The sequence below is a fragment of the Astyanax mexicanus genome, chromosome 1 (assembly GCF_023375975.1).
Source record: "Astyanax mexicanus isolate ESR-SI-001 chromosome 1, AstMex3_surface, whole genome shotgun sequence".
Lineage (NCBI taxonomy): Eukaryota > Metazoa > Chordata > Actinopteri > Characiformes > Acestrorhamphidae > Astyanax > Astyanax mexicanus.
The window spans coordinates 18,897,573-18,916,106 of record NC_064408.1 but is presented as its reverse complement, the minus strand read 5'-3'; the positions used below and the strand labels follow the sequence as shown (position 1 = coordinate 18,916,106).

At 37.8% G+C, this 18,534-nt stretch overlaps 1 protein-coding gene across 2 annotated transcripts; it reads right to left on the bottom strand.

Moving 5' to 3' along the window:
* Window positions 1-3,042: 3,042 nt before the first annotated feature.
* hnrpkl (heterogeneous nuclear ribonucleoprotein K, like) lies at window positions 3,043-18,466 on the bottom strand. Of its 2 annotated transcripts, XM_007231390.4 has the most exons (16): window positions 18,359-18,466; window positions 14,638-14,750; window positions 13,690-13,787; window positions 13,490-13,546; window positions 12,446-12,489; window positions 11,088-11,160; window positions 10,822-10,935; window positions 9,973-10,101; window positions 9,560-9,870; window positions 9,323-9,376; window positions 8,675-8,714; window positions 8,112-8,127; window positions 7,827-7,859; window positions 7,654-7,721; window positions 7,392-7,561; window positions 3,043-3,939 (listed from the first exon to the last, which is right to left on the bottom strand). In XM_007231390.4, the coding sequence occupies exons 2-16, from the start codon at window positions 14,696-14,698 to the stop codon at window positions 3,909-3,911; spliced, it is 1,299 nt and encodes a 432-aa protein (XP_007231452.1). In that variant the 5' UTR covers window positions 14,699-14,750; window positions 18,359-18,466; the 3' UTR covers window positions 3,043-3,908. The 2 variants fall into 2 exon arrangements, with proteins under 2 accessions (XP_007231452.1, XP_022523511.1); XM_022667790.2 differs by lacking the exons at window positions 12,446-12,489; window positions 14,638-14,750; window positions 18,359-18,466.
* Between the last annotated feature and the right edge of the window lie 68 nt (window positions 18,467-18,534).

The window sequence follows — 18,534 nt, the reverse complement described above, 5'->3', positions numbered from 1 at the left end:
GCTTTTTGATTGGATTTATTTGAATTCCTTTTCTTTTATTTTTCTGTTTGTTTGTTTGTTTGTTTGTTTGTTTTTTGGAAATGATGTCTGTTTGAACTTTGTGAACGAATTTTGTGTTTTTTCTACTGTTTTGGATTGTATATTGTGCCAAAAAATAAATTAAATTATACACGACCTAAGATCATTTATGATTTAGATATTCCTGCAGTTTGTTTTGAAGAAAAGTCAACAGAAGCTAAAGCAGAAAAAAAAAAATCCAGACTGTTTAGACTGTTGGAAGTTTCTGCTATTATGCAATTTTCCACCTAAATGACCAAGAAAACATGCAATTCTGTCAGCAAGCCTTATTAGGCTGGTTGATATATCCAGATTTTTCCTACATAATTCAGATTTGTAAAACTTTGGTAATACACAAGAAATCTTGAGTAGAAAGTCTCAAGAAAATCAAATAACTACATAAAAAATATTAATGATCAACCTGTGTAAGTTTTTTTTAATTGTACATAGAAATTACATATATTTTCACTTTGCACAAAAGATTTAGAAAATAAAAGAACAAATATATATATTTTTGTTGTTTATTTTTGTTTTCTATAAAATATAAAGAACAAGTCAAGTGATTTTTGTTGTCATTTTACCTGAGTACATGTACTCATAGAGCAAATTACTGTCCTCCAGGACCAAGGAGTTGCATGAAACAAAACAGCACAATACAAGCAAGATAAAGTGCAAACACAAATCTGGAACAATGCCGTAAATACAGCAGATGTCATACTACTATAGTGCTCTGCAGAATAAAGGTTCCTTATAAAAAAAAAAACTATTTCCTTAAGTAAGTTTTTACCTAGTAATAATAATTATCAAATTATTAATATTTAAAGATATCACACCACTACCATGTCTGTGTCACTGCAGTAAGACAAAAGATCAAAGAGGTGGTCATAATAATTGACTTTTCTAAACGTGTTCCAACGATCAGAAGCCATTTGATTTTATAAACAGCTGCCATGCATACTGGAAAGTTGTATATATGATGCCCACAAATCAGGACTATAAGATAGCAGGTAACAATTTCCTAATTTTGTAAATTGTTGTTTGGTGATGTACAGATATGACTTTCATAAGTTATCAAATGTTTCCTCTGTTCTCACCACAAAGACAGCATAGACTGTTTCCAGAAGAATATGAGACAAACAATGGCAACAATGAGCAAAGACATGTCTGGAAAAAAATTAGTGCAAAATGAACATTTCTTTGTTATGAATGATACTGTATCATATTTGGATTTGTGTTGCAGCCAGTGACAATGAAAACATGGAGATGGAAGAACTAAGACAATTATATACTAGCAAATTCCTAATGCAGTGAAAATCTGTCAATAGCCATGAAAAGAGCTAATTTTTTGCAAGGAAGAACGGGTTAAAATTCCCCAAAGCAGTATGGTATGGAAAGACACTTATCTGGCAACATAAAGTGTTTAAAAACCCTTTTACTTTTGTTATCAATTTGAAACTGAAAGATTTCTTAACCCAAAAAAAACCCATGGAGACGTGTCACAGACCCTTTGTATGTCCCTATGTGAAATACACTGATCATCCTAAAAGAGCATCAGAGGACAGTTAGTGAATGTGTGTTTGTTTATCTGACTTTATTAACAGAATGTAGGTGTACTGGGTTAGTGCTGGAGATAAAACTAGCCCCTTTAAATGTGTATTTTTCCTTTCTACAGGTCTGTTCCAGCCATTTAACCTTTCAACACTTAAATGAACTAGTTCTGACCTGATTTCTTGAACAAGATGTTAATAATAGTTAACGTCTTGTAGGAAATAATTGTCATTAATAATAATAGGAAATTGTGGTCATTTTTGTTACATCATGATTTTTACTTTAAAATATTTACATCCATGTGTCCACAGTGACACACATGAGCTGCTCACTGAATTAATCTGATTCAATTTTGAACTGATCGCAATATTTAGAAATGTAGTAATGCCCCAACACACAAGAAGGGTGAAGACTAACACATGCTTCCTCCGATACATGTGAAGCCAGCCACTGCTTCTTTTCGAGCTGCTGCTGATGCAGCATTGCCGAGCAGCCAGCTTGCTCGGAGGACAATGAAGAGGCTCGGTTCTGGTACACCAGGTCACAGACGCCCTGTGCTGTGGAAATCACCCTTTAGTGATGTGGGGAGAGAATATACTGAATACAGACCAGGTTATTCCATCAATTGATTTTTTATTCCCTGATGGCACAGCCATATTCAAACATGACAATGCCAGGATTCATTGGTCTGGAATTGTGAAAGAGTGGTTCAGGGAGCATGAGATCATCATTTTTACACATGGATCAGCCAACAGACCTTAACCCTATTCAGAATCTTTGTTGTAGCCCATTCACCTCATATTTGGGCACATTTTTTTATTCTGAGATGCTATTTCTACCACAATAGTTACTGTATGCTTTGTCAGTTCCAACCAACCTGGCTTTTCTAAACTGACCTCTCGAAATCATAGGAGGCATTTCTATCTGCAGCACTGAATGTGTTTTATTACATCATTCTGATGCAAAACTGAAACTTAGAGATTGTTGTGCTGAACAATCACGAGATCTGCAGTTCTCACAATACTCAAACCAGCCTGACTGGCATCAGCAATCATGCCACAATCAAGATCCCAGAGATAACATTTTTCCTCATTCTGAAGGTTGATGTTAACATTAACTGAGGTTACTGCCTCATTTCTGCATAAGATAATGCCCTATGAATATCTGATTAGATAATTGTTTGAATGAGTATGTTTACAGGAGTAAAATGCTTGGTGAAGATAAATAATAAAATTGATCAAAGTTGTATCCGGATGCCATTTTTCACTGTCGAAAGGTAATGAAGATTGGACCTATTAAAAATGCTCCAATGCAATCATGTGACATGGGTCCATCTCTTTTACAACAGAATTCAGAAGAAGCGAATTGTAGCACCCATTTAGCTGGAAATTCAATCTGAATGTAAAAAACTAAGACAGCACTCAAATAAAAAACACATTATTAATAAAAGGTGGCACAGACTTTATTATTCAGACTTGCAGCACATTCTACAGACACCAGGGGGGAGAAAAAGAGACAGAGAGAAAGATAGAGAGAGCGCGCAAGAGAAAGATGAGAACATAGGGAGACCTGCCACAAATCTTTATAGATAAACGTTGATTCTCCTCCAGCTGACTAGTGTCTAGAAAGATCCCATCTAAAATGTTAAAAATGCTTACAAACAGACGTACAAAACAAGCATCAGCAAGATTAAATGGATCCCGGTAATCAATTAAAGTACAAAGTCAGTCTCTCTCCAAGAGTGGATTAGAAAGCATGGGGAAAAAGAAATCTTGTCAGGGATGAATCCATGCTCCAGCTCCAATTTGCCCTTTCTCTGAACCATTGTAGTTGTTCAACCATTAAATAAGACTACTGATATTAAAACTCACCGAATGATGACTGAATATTTACAGTTTGAGACAGGATCCTGTCTTTCAAAAACAATCAACAAAACTGGGGGAAAATTATATAAAATTATATATATATATTTTCAATTCCAAAAAAATAAAAGAAAAAAGCAACACATTCTGCATGGCACATTGGATTGGCATGCAGCTCTGGTAAGGTTAACAGCGGATAAAAATTCATAAAAAGAAAAATCTAATCACTGCGTGCAAAAACAGGGGGAGGGAAGGATAATTATTAAAAGGATCCACTCTTTCTGCTGCTTTTTTGAGACACCTCCCCATAAGAAAAAAAAAATATTTTAAGATGTTAGAAGAGTGGCAAGGAGCACATCTACCCGAGAAGCAGAGGAATGTAGACTCTGAAAAGAAGCTGAAGTAAAACGGGTATGGCAGTTTGGCTTCGCTCGCCGTCCTCTAGAAGAACCGACCCGAGTACTGCTTCACACTGAAAGAAGAGAACCACAGTTTAGAAAGGCAGCACACTGACAGTTTAAACCTATTTATTTATTTAAATAAAGGTAAAGCTACTAGACTATTGTAAAATACTTTTTTGGTCTAAGGCTGCACAAAGATACAAACAATAAGAATTAGGAATTATTTCATAAGTCATTATTACAGATCTAATATATGCATATTGTTAAAGAAGAAGGAAAGAAAAAAAATGTCCTGGAAGTTTACGTCACTCAATAAAAACAGAGGCACAATTTTCCACCACAAAATCACAATCAATGGAAACAATAACATGTCATTCTGGCAAAATAACATTTCAACAACAATTATCTACTTGTATTAATTAATTAATTAATTAATTAATAATGTTATGACTATATACTGTATTAGAAGGCCAATCTTCCAGCCATGTTGGAATACAAGTAACATGTCAAAGGCAAAATATTAATGAAAGTCATTATGTGCATGCAAATGTAAGATTGACACATTAAAAGTATATTAGCATTAATGTTATGCTCTCATGAAGGTAAGACGAAGGTTAAAGTCAGGGTAATGTTAGAGGTGGAAATTTTAGGATCATACAGCAGTCGTGCTGTGGTGAGGCAGCAAAAGACATATTTGGTGTTACATGCAGACATCTGTTACAAAAACATCAGAATGAGGTAAACTGGGCTGTCAAGGAAGGGTTAGTGAAATGGGAAGGATTGTGAAGAGTTTGGGGGGTGGGGTGAGGGGGCAGATGAGGCTGGGCCTGTGCTGTAGGGCAGACTGTGATTTGTTGTCACTTCATCTAACTAACAACAACAAAATCACAAGTCTTCCACACAGAAGCAAGCCAGCTTTCTCCCATTCTCCGGGGTTGGAGGTCATTTGCCCCATAGTCACATTTCAGTTTGGATATTTATTCTGAATGAAACTTACAAACCCTGTGCGTATGTGACAAACACCACCATGTTTCCCCGCCCCATGTAGAAACCATTAGTCAGACAGAGAGAAAGGCATTCCATTCACAGGCAAAAGTAAAGAAAGTGTTAACAAGGTCTTTAAAGTCTGTTAAAAGGTATAGTAAGCAAACTGTTTCATGTTGTACTTGTTCAGGCACAAGGCTTGTACAAGCCACAGAGCTAACCACATACAGTAGCTTATTTAGCCAGCTGTAAACAGGGTATCTGCAGGTATAGAAAAATTAGGATGCTTCTAGTTTTTATAAACTACGTAGGGTTGTGGAAGCGGCTGCCAGGAAGGATAAAGTTTTGGGGGCAGAACTCAAGAGGTACAGGCACCTACAGCTTGGAATTGCAGGTAAAAGGTCAGTTTTAACAGCTTACCAACAAAAAACTGTGGGGTGTAAACGGGCTCAGGCTCCTAATGACAGTTTATGGGGTGGGGTCTCGATTAGGGCCAGTCAGTCTGCCTTTAAAAGAATTAGCTAACTTGCTAATATTAAATCTGAAAAAAGGAAAAGTATTTGCTCCTTGATATTTTTCAGACTTTTAAGCGATGGATTTAAGACAGAATAAACAAATTGAAAGATCTGCAAACACCCTGTATTTTCACCAGTTTCTGTTCATTTTTACTTGCCCCTACTTAAAGTATTTTCGTAATTCAGTCAGCCATCAAATCAGTGAGCCAACTTACATATAAAACATGAAAAATAAAACCTTGACTTACTATACCTTTAAACACCACTTATTTACTTCAAATGTAGCTGGTACAAGAGGGGTGCAGGTAGAAGAAAGAAAGGAGAACACTGTAGTCTCAGAGGTTACCAGAATAAGCACAAGCTTCCTAATAAAACACTGCCAATAGGCTGTTTGCAGTCACATGTTTCATTCTAGTGACCAGCGAAATCCAGATGGAGGACAGGAAGTGAAAAGCACAACTGACAAGACAGAAACAAGGCTGTACTGTACTAGTTTATACAATATAATGACAGAATGAAATAAACAGAAAATCAACAAATGTGGCTGTTATAAGAAGGATAGATTTCTTAACTCAACTGAAAGAATTGCTTCCTAGAAGGTAGATTAAAAATAAATAAACAGCTACCTTGTCCTCACAACTTTTTTTTTTTTTTTTGCCAGAATGAGATGCATTTCTTTTTTTATCCTATGGATTAACCTAGCAGGAAACACTTAATATCGCAGTACCTTTCAAAGTTACCTTTTTTGTAACATGGGTTAAAAGGAACCTTGGCTGGCATCATTTGTAAGCCTTAATTTGGTGTAATTAATTAAAAATAACTAAGCCATGTTGTTACAAACAAACAAAAAAGTGACATTTAGTTTACTTTTTGTATAAAAAAAAAAAAAAAAAATCCTGTTACACGTAGGTCACCAATAATGTTGTTGAAGTGCACACTGGGTAGTGACATCAAATGGATACAATAGAACAGGACTGTCACTCTCAAACACAGACACCCAGTTAGGTAAACATGTCTACTGTTCAGCTGTTTCAGTTTGAGCGAGAACGCAGCATTTCTGATAAATCACAGACCAGACGACAACACAGACCAGACGAATCAACCTGATGAACAGGCACCCATTGAGGCAAGAGTGCAGCAAAACAGCTGGTGGGTTTGTAGAAACTGTGTGTCTAGGTCGACAGAGAAGGAGACTGGAGAGGGCTCCGCTTTCTCTCAGCAAACATTCATGGTAAGTACAGTACATCTTTAAACTGCACCGAACTTTCTCTTAGCTTTAAACTAGCGTTCATCACTGCTTTCAACCGCATTAAAGTTTAGTGTTGTGCACATTATGCAAGCATTTGTCATTGTCGTCTACATGTTAATTATGTAGGATAAAAGCATTATTTATCAAACTAATAATTAATTGTTTGGATTTTATTATTATTAGTAGTATTATTATTTTTACAATGTGGCTTAGTGACTTAATTACACAATATTAGGGCAGACAAGTGATACCAGGCGGGGTTCCCTTTCAATTCTTTCAAAAATCCTGTAACACCACTGAAGGTATGGCTCATTGTGAAACAAGATATAGAGAAGTCATTACAGCTCACTGTACCTTTTACATTTGTCTCTTTGGGTAACAGTTAACACTGATTTAAGAATTTGTGCTTGTTCTAGTGTTTGTTATTATTTCGTAAAGCTGTAGTTTCAATCGTGTACACCCACAGATAAACTGTAGTAGTAGTTAGATAACTTTCGCAATATTTTAATGAATTTTTGCACTTTCTTGTGTTTTTTTCTGTTAGATCAACTTGACCAACAACAACAAAAAGTAAGAGGTTGTGTTAGTGCTTCCCATGTGGAAAAATCACTTCCTACCCTCCAGCTTAATTTCGTGCAGTAACGATGTGATGCCATATGCAAACAGGCTAAACACTTGCCCAAGACAATAAGCAACATTTTTTAGGCCTTCAACAACCTGCATTAAGACACATTCCTAACGTTTGCACAGTCTTGTTGTTGGTTTATGAACTTGCCTGTTCTGCAGTAGATACTGGGCATTCTGAATCTGGTCCTGTGTTCCTGTGATAGTGATTATGCGGTCCTCCGAACCCTCTAGAGGCTCATCAATTTTGATAGAGGCTCCTGACTCATGACGGATCTGCTTGATCCTCTGCCCTCCTTTCCCAATGATAGAGCCTGCCAGCTAAAATAGAAAAGGATGTTTAGGCTGCATTCTTGTTCAACACTTGAGTGGTTTTATATGTAAATGCATAGCATGTTCACATATGCACTTACATCTTTAGGAATAGTCACTTGCGTTGTGATGACAGGACCACCAATGTCACTGTATGAACCTCGACCACCTGAGAAAGAGACATCAAAACAAATCATACGTTGATTTGTCCGTCAGCCAGTCTTGCACCTTATACACTCTGCTATCTGCACATAATTGTTTGATGTAGACTTACCGGACTGGAAGGGCTCCCAAGAAGAGTTGTTGTCTTCAGGAAAAGATAAGGGAAAGAAAACGTGGTCAAGATATTAGAGATATGAAAGAAATATGGCAGTGACTACAAACTCTACAACAAGAGGTGTTGTGATATGTTTGACTGCTGGGGGGGGGGGAGGGGTAACCTTGAAGGTGTGTGTGTGTGTGTGTGTGTGTGTGTGTGTGTGTGTGTGTGTGTGTAAGAGAGTCAGTGAGAGGCAGCCAGAGAGAGATATTGTGTGTACTGAAGTAAATCAGAACTCACCATATCCACCTCCACTCTGTAAAATTTTAGAGGGGATAAAAGAAAAAAAAAAGAAAAGAAAAATTAGTTAAAAAATGTTCACGTGTGTACATACATTTAACATGACAAAAACAGGACAGCACTAACTGTCTGCTGAACCTCTAAATGGAGGCCATTAACGGCAGGCGCTCTGTATTCGACAGAGCTATGCACTCACAGCTGCTGTGCCCTGAGTTCACTGGCAAGTGTGATGGCTTTCACCTACGTATCTCGCTGCTCCTTGGTAACCAAGGCAACAAGTGATTCAAAAAATCTGTTGCCTAGCAACAAAAGGCCAAACCAGTGCACCAGGGATAAGAGCACCACATGCGCATCCATTACACTGTCTTTTCACAGAGACGGAGCAAACAGTTCCACTTGGATTTTCACAGTTTTTCACAATTTTCCCCCCTTTAACACCTAGTCTCACAACTATGTAAAAGCCCCATTTCCCTACTCATTTTCAGACACTAGAGTACAACAAAGATGTGATCGTATAAAAGACTTTGAGAGAGAGAGAGAGAGAAAGAGAGAGCGCAACTCACCATGCTTTCATAACGGTCTCCAGGTCTTCCCCTTCGGTCACTTAAAGCAAAAGAGAAATATTTACAGCTCTGTATTTTCAAAACCGGCTGTTGATGTGTTGAGTTACACTGTCCAGCTGAACTCAAGGAAGATTAATCTTCCATTGGTTTTATTCATTCAGTCACAAAACACTGCAAAAGGGTTGTTTTACTTGTAATTATGGTGAAAGAAAAAAAAATAATAACCAGGAACAGAATGGATTTAACATATAAGTTTTGATGTAGAATCATTACCCTTATTTATTTATTTATTTAATATTAATAAACGAGTGTGTATGAACAGTGGTATGCAAAAACTGGGCACACTCTAATTACAATTTCTGAAACTCGTAATAGCAAGTAGAAGATTAAAAAAAAACTAATAAAAGAAAAAGGGGGGAAAAAAAAAACGTGTCATGGTGCAATCGAAATTTCTGAAACCATTGAGCAAGTGCACACTTTGTATTACAACGGTTCAGTCGAAACACCTGCATAATTTTTTTAAATCAGCTTTTGAAAATATCTCTTCTAGCTATTCATACTTCTATTCATATTTCCATTATTTTAACACGTTAATCATCCTTTAAATGCATTTAAAAATGATCTTTCCAACCCCTTTAATTTACTTACTTAGGTCTGTCGTCTAAACTGCCATGATAACTCTGGTGAGAAAACCGGTCACCTCTGTAAGAATAAAAAGACGGGTCAAGGCAGAGGAAAACAACATTTGTGGCACCCCTAAAGCTAAATACATCATGTGAAATTAGACAGACTGATAAATATATATATGGGCGTGTAAACTGGTTGCTGCAGTTAAAATACATAGTGTTCATAGATATCTAGTGTTCAGGATTGGGGTTCTCTTACCCTCCTCTGGGTGGTGGAGGAGGAGGCAGGGGAAGATTTCGGGCACGGCTTCCCCCTCGGCCTCCTCTACCTGGTGGGGGTGGGGGTGGCCCGCGACGGGGACTCATATCGTCATAGTCCCTCCTGGAGGGAGGCATTGGCCGACCACCACGTCCAGGAGGCATGCGGTCAAATCCTCCACGCCCACGCATTGGGAAGCCTCCCATTGGCCGTCGCCCCCTCTCCTCAAACATCATGGTGAAGCCACCATAGTCATACGTTTCATCGTAGAAGTTTGGGTCATATGGTTGGGCACGTCCTTTAATAGGGGCCTGAAGGAGATTGAAGAAAAAAAAATCTCAGCTCTAATTTCAAGTCAAGTCTTAAGTCATTAAAATCCAATACTTTCATTGTTATTACTGCACTGTAATCACCTCTGATGTCAATTCAAGGATGACTTTGATGCACTCCACCACCCGCTGAGGTTTGCCTCCAACTAAAACCACACGGTCAGTTGAATGTGGGCAGCACTCCTGGAAAAGTTTTATGGTGGTCTGTGTATTCTGAAACGACAAAGGTCAGTGACCAGACAAAAGCAATTAGTGCGTTTGTAGTGGTTTAGGAAAAAACAATTTAGACCCATAAAATTGTCTTTAATTCCAAGAAGTACTGAAAAGAAAATATAACATCTAGACTATCTTTCTAAATATTTGTGGACACAACTAAATAAACAAATTCGGGTATATTATATATTAAGTTGCATCCACTGCTGACAGATGTTCAAACGCGCAAACGAGTTTGTGTAGTCGCTACAGAGGAGTATGGCCAACAGAATAAAACTCTGAAATAGATAAACATCGCCCTTGCAGCACCATGTCTAATGCAAGGTATGGGCTAGAGATCACTAAAGCCCCCAGAATTGAGCTGTGGAATAGTGGAACTGTGTTCTCTGGAATGATGGTGTTCCATTACGCCTGGGATGAGTTAGGGAGCTGGGAATGAGTTGGGGTGGGGTGATTAGAATTCGACTGCAAAGAATGATAATACTTTTGTCCATGTGGTGATGTTTGTATTCGTCAACAGGTGTAACATTACAGAAGTACAGTATTGAGGAAGCATTTATAAGCATTTATATACATACAATCTGGGTATCTCTATTAATTATGTGGCTAAAGATTAAAGAACTTCTGGTAAAGTTTCTAACTTGGATCTGATGTATTCACGATACATTCAACGAGAACATACATGCTTTTGATTTGAAAACCACAGGGAGAAGTTCTTACCTCTCTCAGTTCCTTAATCTTGGCACCTTTGACACCAATGATCCCTCCGGCCAAACTCTGATGAATTAGCAGGCGGAGCTCACAATCAAAGTCAATACCATTGTAGTGCTGGTACTGCCAAACATATGCAAACAATTGTGAGTCACAAATGACCTAATGTTGTTAAACATACATTACTGTATAAAATACCAATTTATGTCTAGATTAGAACATCTGTCAATTTTCTGTTTAATATCTGCCTGATGTTTTGACATTATGCTCTTCACCTCCTCAAGAGTAGGGATGATCTTCAAAAGAATCTCTCCAATGGTCTCGATATCTGCACTCACACTCAGGATGCTGCAGCGAGCGGCACAGGCAGAAGCCAAATAAAAATCATATGGGAAGACAAGAGAAAACAAAACAAACACACCTTTACATCCAGATCACTGCAGTATGACATAACTCAAAATAAATATGTTGAAGAAAACAAATAATTAAATAAAAAAAATAAATAACCAAAAACTGCTGAACACATGTTTTAGGTGTCCCAACACCAGACTTGAATACAAGTAACTGACATGCATTCACCCCTTGCACATTTAACGAACACTGACACCAAGCCTAAAGATATGAGCAACAGCAGAAGGACTAAGAATCAGAGTGCACTATGAACTGCGTAAGCCATGAAAGGGTCTCTTACTTTACTCTACCCCACCATCAGCAATTTTTATTTTATTTATTTATTTATTTTTAGGAGGGAGAAAATCCAACACCCCCTGCACCCTTCCAACTACAGCGCTATTGGCACACCTTCTCTTGGTGGCAGCAGACAGGGAAAGACGGCGACAGAGAGAGAGAGAGAGAGAGAGAGAGAGAGAAAGAGAGAAAATTAAACAAAACAAACGAACAAAAAAAATCAGCCACAAAAATAACCATTAAAAGCAAAAAGAAGAAGTGAAAAGGGTGTGAGTGGAGACCACCAGGTGTGGTCTAGATTGAGTTGGAGCAAGGCGACAGGGAAAGGGCCTGTTGGGTGGCCTGAGAGGAAAATCAAACCAGGGGAGAGATGCAGTACCAGAGATAAATCAAAAACAACAGTGATGATGACAGAGGGGGGCGCAATTGCACCAGAGTCATGGACAGCGATGTCGAGAACAGTGAAGTGGTGGGCCCAGGAGGTGGGGGTGGGGGAAGGGGTTGGGGTTAAGGTGGGCCAACAAGGACAGAAAGAAATAAGACTTTGCTTTTTTATATATATATAATTTCACAGTCATTACCAGAGCAAGGAACAACAGCAAAAACAGCAACACAATGAAGATAGATTTATTCTTAACACTTTGATCAGGGCTCCCTCCTTTCATTTAAACTGTACAACTGAGACAGGAATGTTCTCCCTCTTGTTTGGTAGAATTGATTGTATTAAATACACTTTTACAAAAGAAAAAGGTCCCAAATAAAGACTGAATGGGGTGTTTGGGGGAGGGGAGAAGACATAAAAAAATCAAATGGAACAATACATGTTTCTTAAAAAGGGGGGAGTACTATGTATATAAAATGTTAAAAATGAAACAGAAGGCAGGTTATCAAAGACATGTGTTCTCTGTTCTAATCAGGCAGTGAGGCAATAACTGGTGGGACATACCGCTCTGGGCCACTGCTGTCTGGGACTGATACACTGGCATTGTACTGCATTGGTCGTGGAGGTTGGCATTGGGCAAGGGCATTCAATCACATGTTGTCAAGTAAGGTGCCCGTTTAGGGAGGGGCACGTTTATGGGGCCAACCGGGGTGTCAGGTGGGCGGGCGTTCAGGGGCGGAGGTTGGGCCAACGTCAAGGTGGGCAACGCAGGAGGGGCATGTCGATCCAGTACATGGGCAACGGAGGAAGGTGGCCAAAAATAAAAAAGTAAAGGAGAGGGAAGAGGGGGAGAAGGAATACATTTTAATTGAATACAAGGCTAAACTCATCACTCTATTGTCCAAAAAGAAAAAAAAAATGAAGAGACTTGGCAACGAGTGCACAAGAAATAGGGCTGGACAATCATGATACAGAACTACAGTAGTCATAACACAAGACTATGGGTCAGCTCAAGAGTCAAGACATCTGTTTTAGGGTTTTAGCAAAGAATGCATTGGCTGCCATGACATCCCTGCCAGGTAGAGCAAGAGGGAATCTTCTAGAGAAGTTGTGAATGTGAACACTTCCCCACTTTTTGTTTACTGTGGAAATGTCAAACCTCCACCCCATCCCACCCCCACAACCACAATCACAATCAGGTTCCATTCAGAGAGCTTGAGAGTCTGTCCAAATGAGCTAACCTATAGCTACAGCACATCACTGCACCATCTTAGGAGTGCAAGATTGCCCCGCAGGGTCAAGTGGCATGCAACACCTGTTATTTGCACCCTGTCAGATGCAGTTACATCAACAAGATTCATCTCGTAAGTTTTGTAACAAATCGATGTGATGGCTGAATTACAGCTCTTAAAAAATTTCAATTTTGTGTGTTAGTTTGGGCTCAAATCCAGATTCTCAGTGGAAAAACAGAAACAAAAAAATATATATATGTTGGCCAACCAAAAAATTGTAAAGCATGATTGCTGGAGCTCTGAAAGCAAGTCTCCCCCTGAGAGAACAGTGCTTTTGTATAAATGTAATCAAACATTCTTTCCAAATCCTACTCACATCTGTCCGAAGGGCTTTAATATTTTTGCCACCCTTCCCAATAACAGCACCTGCATTCTGAAAAGACACAAAAGTAAACTGTCAGATTCACAGAACAACAAGTTAAACAAAAGTTACACTATCTTCTTCACTGCTATTTTATTGGAGGCTTTATATTTTATGTCATAACTTTTTTGGAAAAAAAGTGTCATCAATCTCACTTTGCTCTGCAGTAGAACTCTTAACTCCACCATCTCGTCTGTATTGCGGGAGCGTTTGAATGCTTGTTCCTCATCCATGTCCTCAGCGGGGCGCTTGCCTATGAAAGTAAGCAGTTAACTGAGTAAAACAAGAACAGCAGAAACTTTAGATAAAAAAAAAACTATGTTCATGTTTATGTAATTAGATTTGACATTAAGAGCATTCTCACTGGTGCTCTTATTCAGGGCAACCTACATATGAATCATGTTACAGAGGTAGGACAGTGCAGCATTAGGAGCCCTGCCTAATTGCTCTCATTGTGCGTCTGCATGTTCCAAAAATATTAACCCTAGTTTTCCCATACAGGGTGGAGGTGTGTCCCATTACACTGTACCAACCAGCCTAAAAGTACTTGCAATATATTTAAATAGGTCATGCTTTAGGCCAAAAACAAATAATCCTGTAACTTAAAACTATTTGAAAAAAATTACCAGTAGTGATGAACAATATTGGGAAAAATAGGATTTTTACAGGATATTTTTTATAAACAAATGATTAATAAAACAAGTGATATTGGCTAGGTGTAAGCCTTGGAAAACTAAAACAACTTTGTGTAGCAAGGAAATTTGTAGCATTTTAAGTATAGTTTAATTTGGCTTTGCAAATCCTGTAACAGTACTATTGCACATGGACACACTGAGATAGTGATGCTTCAGTGTTTTCACTGCATATCACAGCTTAAAAGCTTTCAGTTACAGCAGAGAATTAAGAGTCCTGGCCTCAACAGCGCACTAGTCCATCAAACACCCTCTCACTTATACACTTATAGTGAATATTAACATAGCTTAATCACCTACCAGGTATGTTTTTGGGAGGTAGGGGGAACCCAGAGTATCAGAATTATACATATTTAAAAATCTTAAGTGTGTAATTTTAACATTATTACACATTAAACATTGTGTCCTTACCGTTTGTGTCAGTGTTGCTAAATGTTGTCTCTTCTTCCTGCTGCTCAATTTCTGTCTCCATTGTCTATTACCAACGGGAAAAATTGAACGGGCTCTCCTCTCCTTGTGTCTCTCTGTGGAACAGAATTTGATTTTAAAGTATATAAACACAACACAAATAACATTTGTTTTTAGTTGATACATTACTTTTCTAAAGGTATACAATTAGCAGTTCCTGATTGCCACAACCCAACAGGAAGGAAAGTGTTTACTTTAGTCCATTTCCATTTTAGTTCTCTACAATTTTTAATGATTAACAAAATGAATGTATGCTGGGTGGCATATTTATTACTAAGATCTATACTACAGCTTCCCAGAAGACTGGGATTACAGTTGACTGGAAGGACAGTTCCATGAATATTTAAGCAATAATACATGAGAGTGAGTGCTATAATGTGTAATATTGGCATATCTGTGCTACAAGAATGCAGGCCGAGTGCCATAGGTAAGCACAGCAGTGTCAATGTTACACATTATACCACAAATTTTAAATGTGTATTATTGTGATTATACCACAGCTCCATTATCACTGTTTATAGAAAGATTTTGATTTAGAGAGGATAAGAAAATATGATCTGTTTGGTAATAAAATAGTTCCTTCTCTGCTCTGTTTGTAGCTGTGCTGTTTGAATTAAAAGTGCTGCATTGTTGCTAGGTTACCTGGATGTGGCGGAGTAATACATGGAGAGCTTTGGTTACAGTGCATTACCGGCTGATAATGACATTAATAAAACGCATCTTAATGGATCTAACTTTCTTATAAATTATTACTATATTGCAGACATTTTGCCAAAATGTATGTACTTTTCAATATATCTAGGTGAACTGCAAAAAGGTTTCTATAGCTAAGCCTCATGTAAAACAGGCAGTTTCAGCAGATAAGTGGTCTTTTCTAACAGCCAGGGTGGGTGTGTCAAGGACTGGGGATGCAGCTAAAATTGGCAAGTTTTTTGTAATTACTAGTTATAAATGTAATTAAAAGTTATAAATATTTATGATTAAGCTATCAGGTTTCAGTTTCAAATTCTCTTCTCATTGGTCATTGCTTTAATTTGCTATAATATTAAAATGTTAAAAGTTATGTTATGTTAAGGCAGAGACTGGACACCAGGGTGAGATTTACAGGCGCGCAGACTTGAGCAGGTGAGGTGAAACAGGCATTACAACAGGAACCACGCCCACAGGAAGCAGAGACTAAGCGCATGGCAGAAATAAAAGTCAATAATAGACTAATTAAAAAAAAATAGACAGATTAGTCGACTAGCAAAATAATCATCAGTTGCAGCCACAATATAAAGCAGTACATATAAATGTGGAGTTGTCATGAACAACATATTATATAACTTAAATAAGCTGACTGTAAATTAAATTAATTTAACTGAACTGAGAAAGGCAAACGCTGAACCTTAAGGTGAGCACAAGTTATAGTAAGCTAACTAGTTGCCCATATTTCAAAGCATATAAATGATAGCTAGTGAGGTAAGCCTTCCAACAGTGTTTCACAAGCCTAAAAAGACAGCCTGAATCCGGCCAACAACAAGGCCGATCGCACTTCATGCTGCTGCTTCTTCTTCTTCAAAATGGTGCAGGTCCAGCGTTAAGCTAAGCTAGACATTTAGCTCGAGTGCTAACTGCACTGCCTATACGTGAAGTGTGTTCACTAGCGAATAGGTCACGGGTTGAGGGTAAATAAACGTTATTAACCAACTAATTTCTTAGTTATTTACCTGCTTATAATGGATGTTAAACAGTCAAAAGCAGAATACGTAGCTAACTAACAGGCTAGCTATTCATCCATCGACAAAATGGCTTGCCTTTCCGGTGTTCTGGCGAATTGTGCTGCCCGTCCACATGTGCTACTTCACGTTCCTGCGCATGCGCTGCCTATTTAGTTTTCTTGTGCTTTTCATGATAATTCTGATTTATTCATTTTTGGTCATAAAAGGTTTAAATTAATTATAAGCACTGTGAAATAGTGATTTACAGTATTCAAATCTCTCCCCTAACTTTGTTTTATTTCTGCTGAAGCATTCTCTGATACAATGATTTTAGACTATCAGAACATCCCACTTGTTGATTTTGTTTAATTAGCTTTTGCCTATACATACACGCACGTATTTTTATTTATATATTTATAGTTTATATATTTAAAGTCTATAAACTTTGTATAAAATTTAGTTTTGTTGTTTAGTTATTAAACAGATATTAATTTCTGATTAATGTGCATTAACTGCATTTTTACAGCAATTAATAACATAATTTCACTATGTAAGCTGTGTAGTCTTTTATTTCTAAAATCTAGTTTCCAAAAAGACAATTTCTGGGTTTACTGAAAAGAAAATGAATGTAAATTTGATAACTTTGATGTAGTTATTTACAGTGTGCAAATCCCTCAACTAGGTAGCTATATAGCTAGCTAGCTATATTTCAGCTTGGAAGACTTTCTGATATAATAATACTATATTTCTAGACTATCTAAATACACTGCTTAATTTAATTTGTTTGTATATAGCATATACAGCTCTGGAAAAAAGAGAGCACTTAAAACGATTAATTTCTTTGATTTAACCTAATTGAAAACCTCTGGAATATAATCAAGAGGATGAGGGATGGATCACAAGCCATCAAACCAAGCTGAACTGCTTAGATTTTTGCACCAGGAGTGGCATAACGTTATCCAAAAGCAGTGTGTAAGACTGGTGAAGGAGAACATGCCAAGATGCATGAAAACAGTGTAATTCAAACAGGGTTTTTCCAGCAAATATTCATTTCTGAACTCTTAAAACTTAATGAATATGAACTTTATTTCTTTGCAATATGTGAGGTCTGAAAGCTCTGCATCTTATTTTGTTATTTCAGTAATTTCTCATTTTCTGCAAATAAACGCTCTCAATGACAATATTTTTATTTGGAATTTTGGAGAAATGCCTGTATTTTATAGAATAAAACAACAATGTTCATTTTACTCAAACACATACCTATAAATAGCAAATTCAGAGAAACTGATTCAGAAACTTAATTGGTCTCAATTTTTGTAGGGGCTGTATAGGATATAATAGAGTAGCATGTTTTGACAAGGTAGCACAAATCGACAGGACACTGACTTCGCTCACGAGAACCTAGGATAGCTAGCTAGCGCAGGAAACGCTGTAGCGGCCAAAGTTAACAAATAGGCATTTTAGGCCAGGCTAGCTAGCTAATGTTTGAGGTTAGCAATGGTTGTAAAGCCCAATTGTTACATGTCGTTTACAGCTAATTCTAAAAGACGTGTATGAGGTTAGCGTTATTACATAAGCCGTGACAGATAGCGTTAGCTAACTAGCGTTACGTCGTTACTCTGTTAAACGTTAACCAAAACCAGCCAGGCTCTCTGATTTATAGAGAGAGAACAGAAGAGCCATAGTTAGTCATTCTGTGACTCGTTAACTAGCTAAGTCGGTTAGCTGGTTAACTATCTCGTTAAGCTAACCTGCTAACGTTAATTAACCGGCAACTGTAAGCGGCACCTTTCGTGACACTAATAAGCCACAGCTAGCTAATATCGACTCTCGCTTTTTTAATTGAAATCCCAGAACACAATAAGCTTCTCACGCTAAATTATAACACCATTCTCCTCCGTTAAAAATTATTAATTACTCCCCTAGAAGCCCCAAAAATACCTAAAAACCCAGTTTATACGAACCTGCGCGCACCCCGTTCCTCACTCCAGTATTTCAGCAGAAATCCTCCGCCTTCTGTCCCGATTTCATTGCAAATGCACAAGAAGCTCCGCCCTATTCGCTGATTGGTCCAAACGGCCCTAAAACTCCTGCCCATATTGGCCAGATAAGCTGTCAAACATGCTGTGTCCCATATTCC

What these genes read in the sequence shown, in the direction of transcription:
- hnrpkl (XM_007231390.4), bottom strand. Translation starts at nt 14,698, where the DNA reads ATGGAGACAGAAATTGAGCAGCAGGAAGAAGAGACAACATTTAGCAAC. An exon ending in AGATTAAGGAACTGAGAGAG is followed by an intron (nt 10,102 to 10,821) that starts GTAAGAACTTCT and finishes TTGTCGTTTCAG; the next exon opens with AATACACAGACCACCATAAA. An exon ending in AGTTTAGACGACAGACCTAA is followed by an intron (nt 8,715 to 9,322) that starts GTAAGTAAATTA and finishes TTTTGCTTTAAG; the next exon opens with TGACCGAAGGGGAAGACCTG.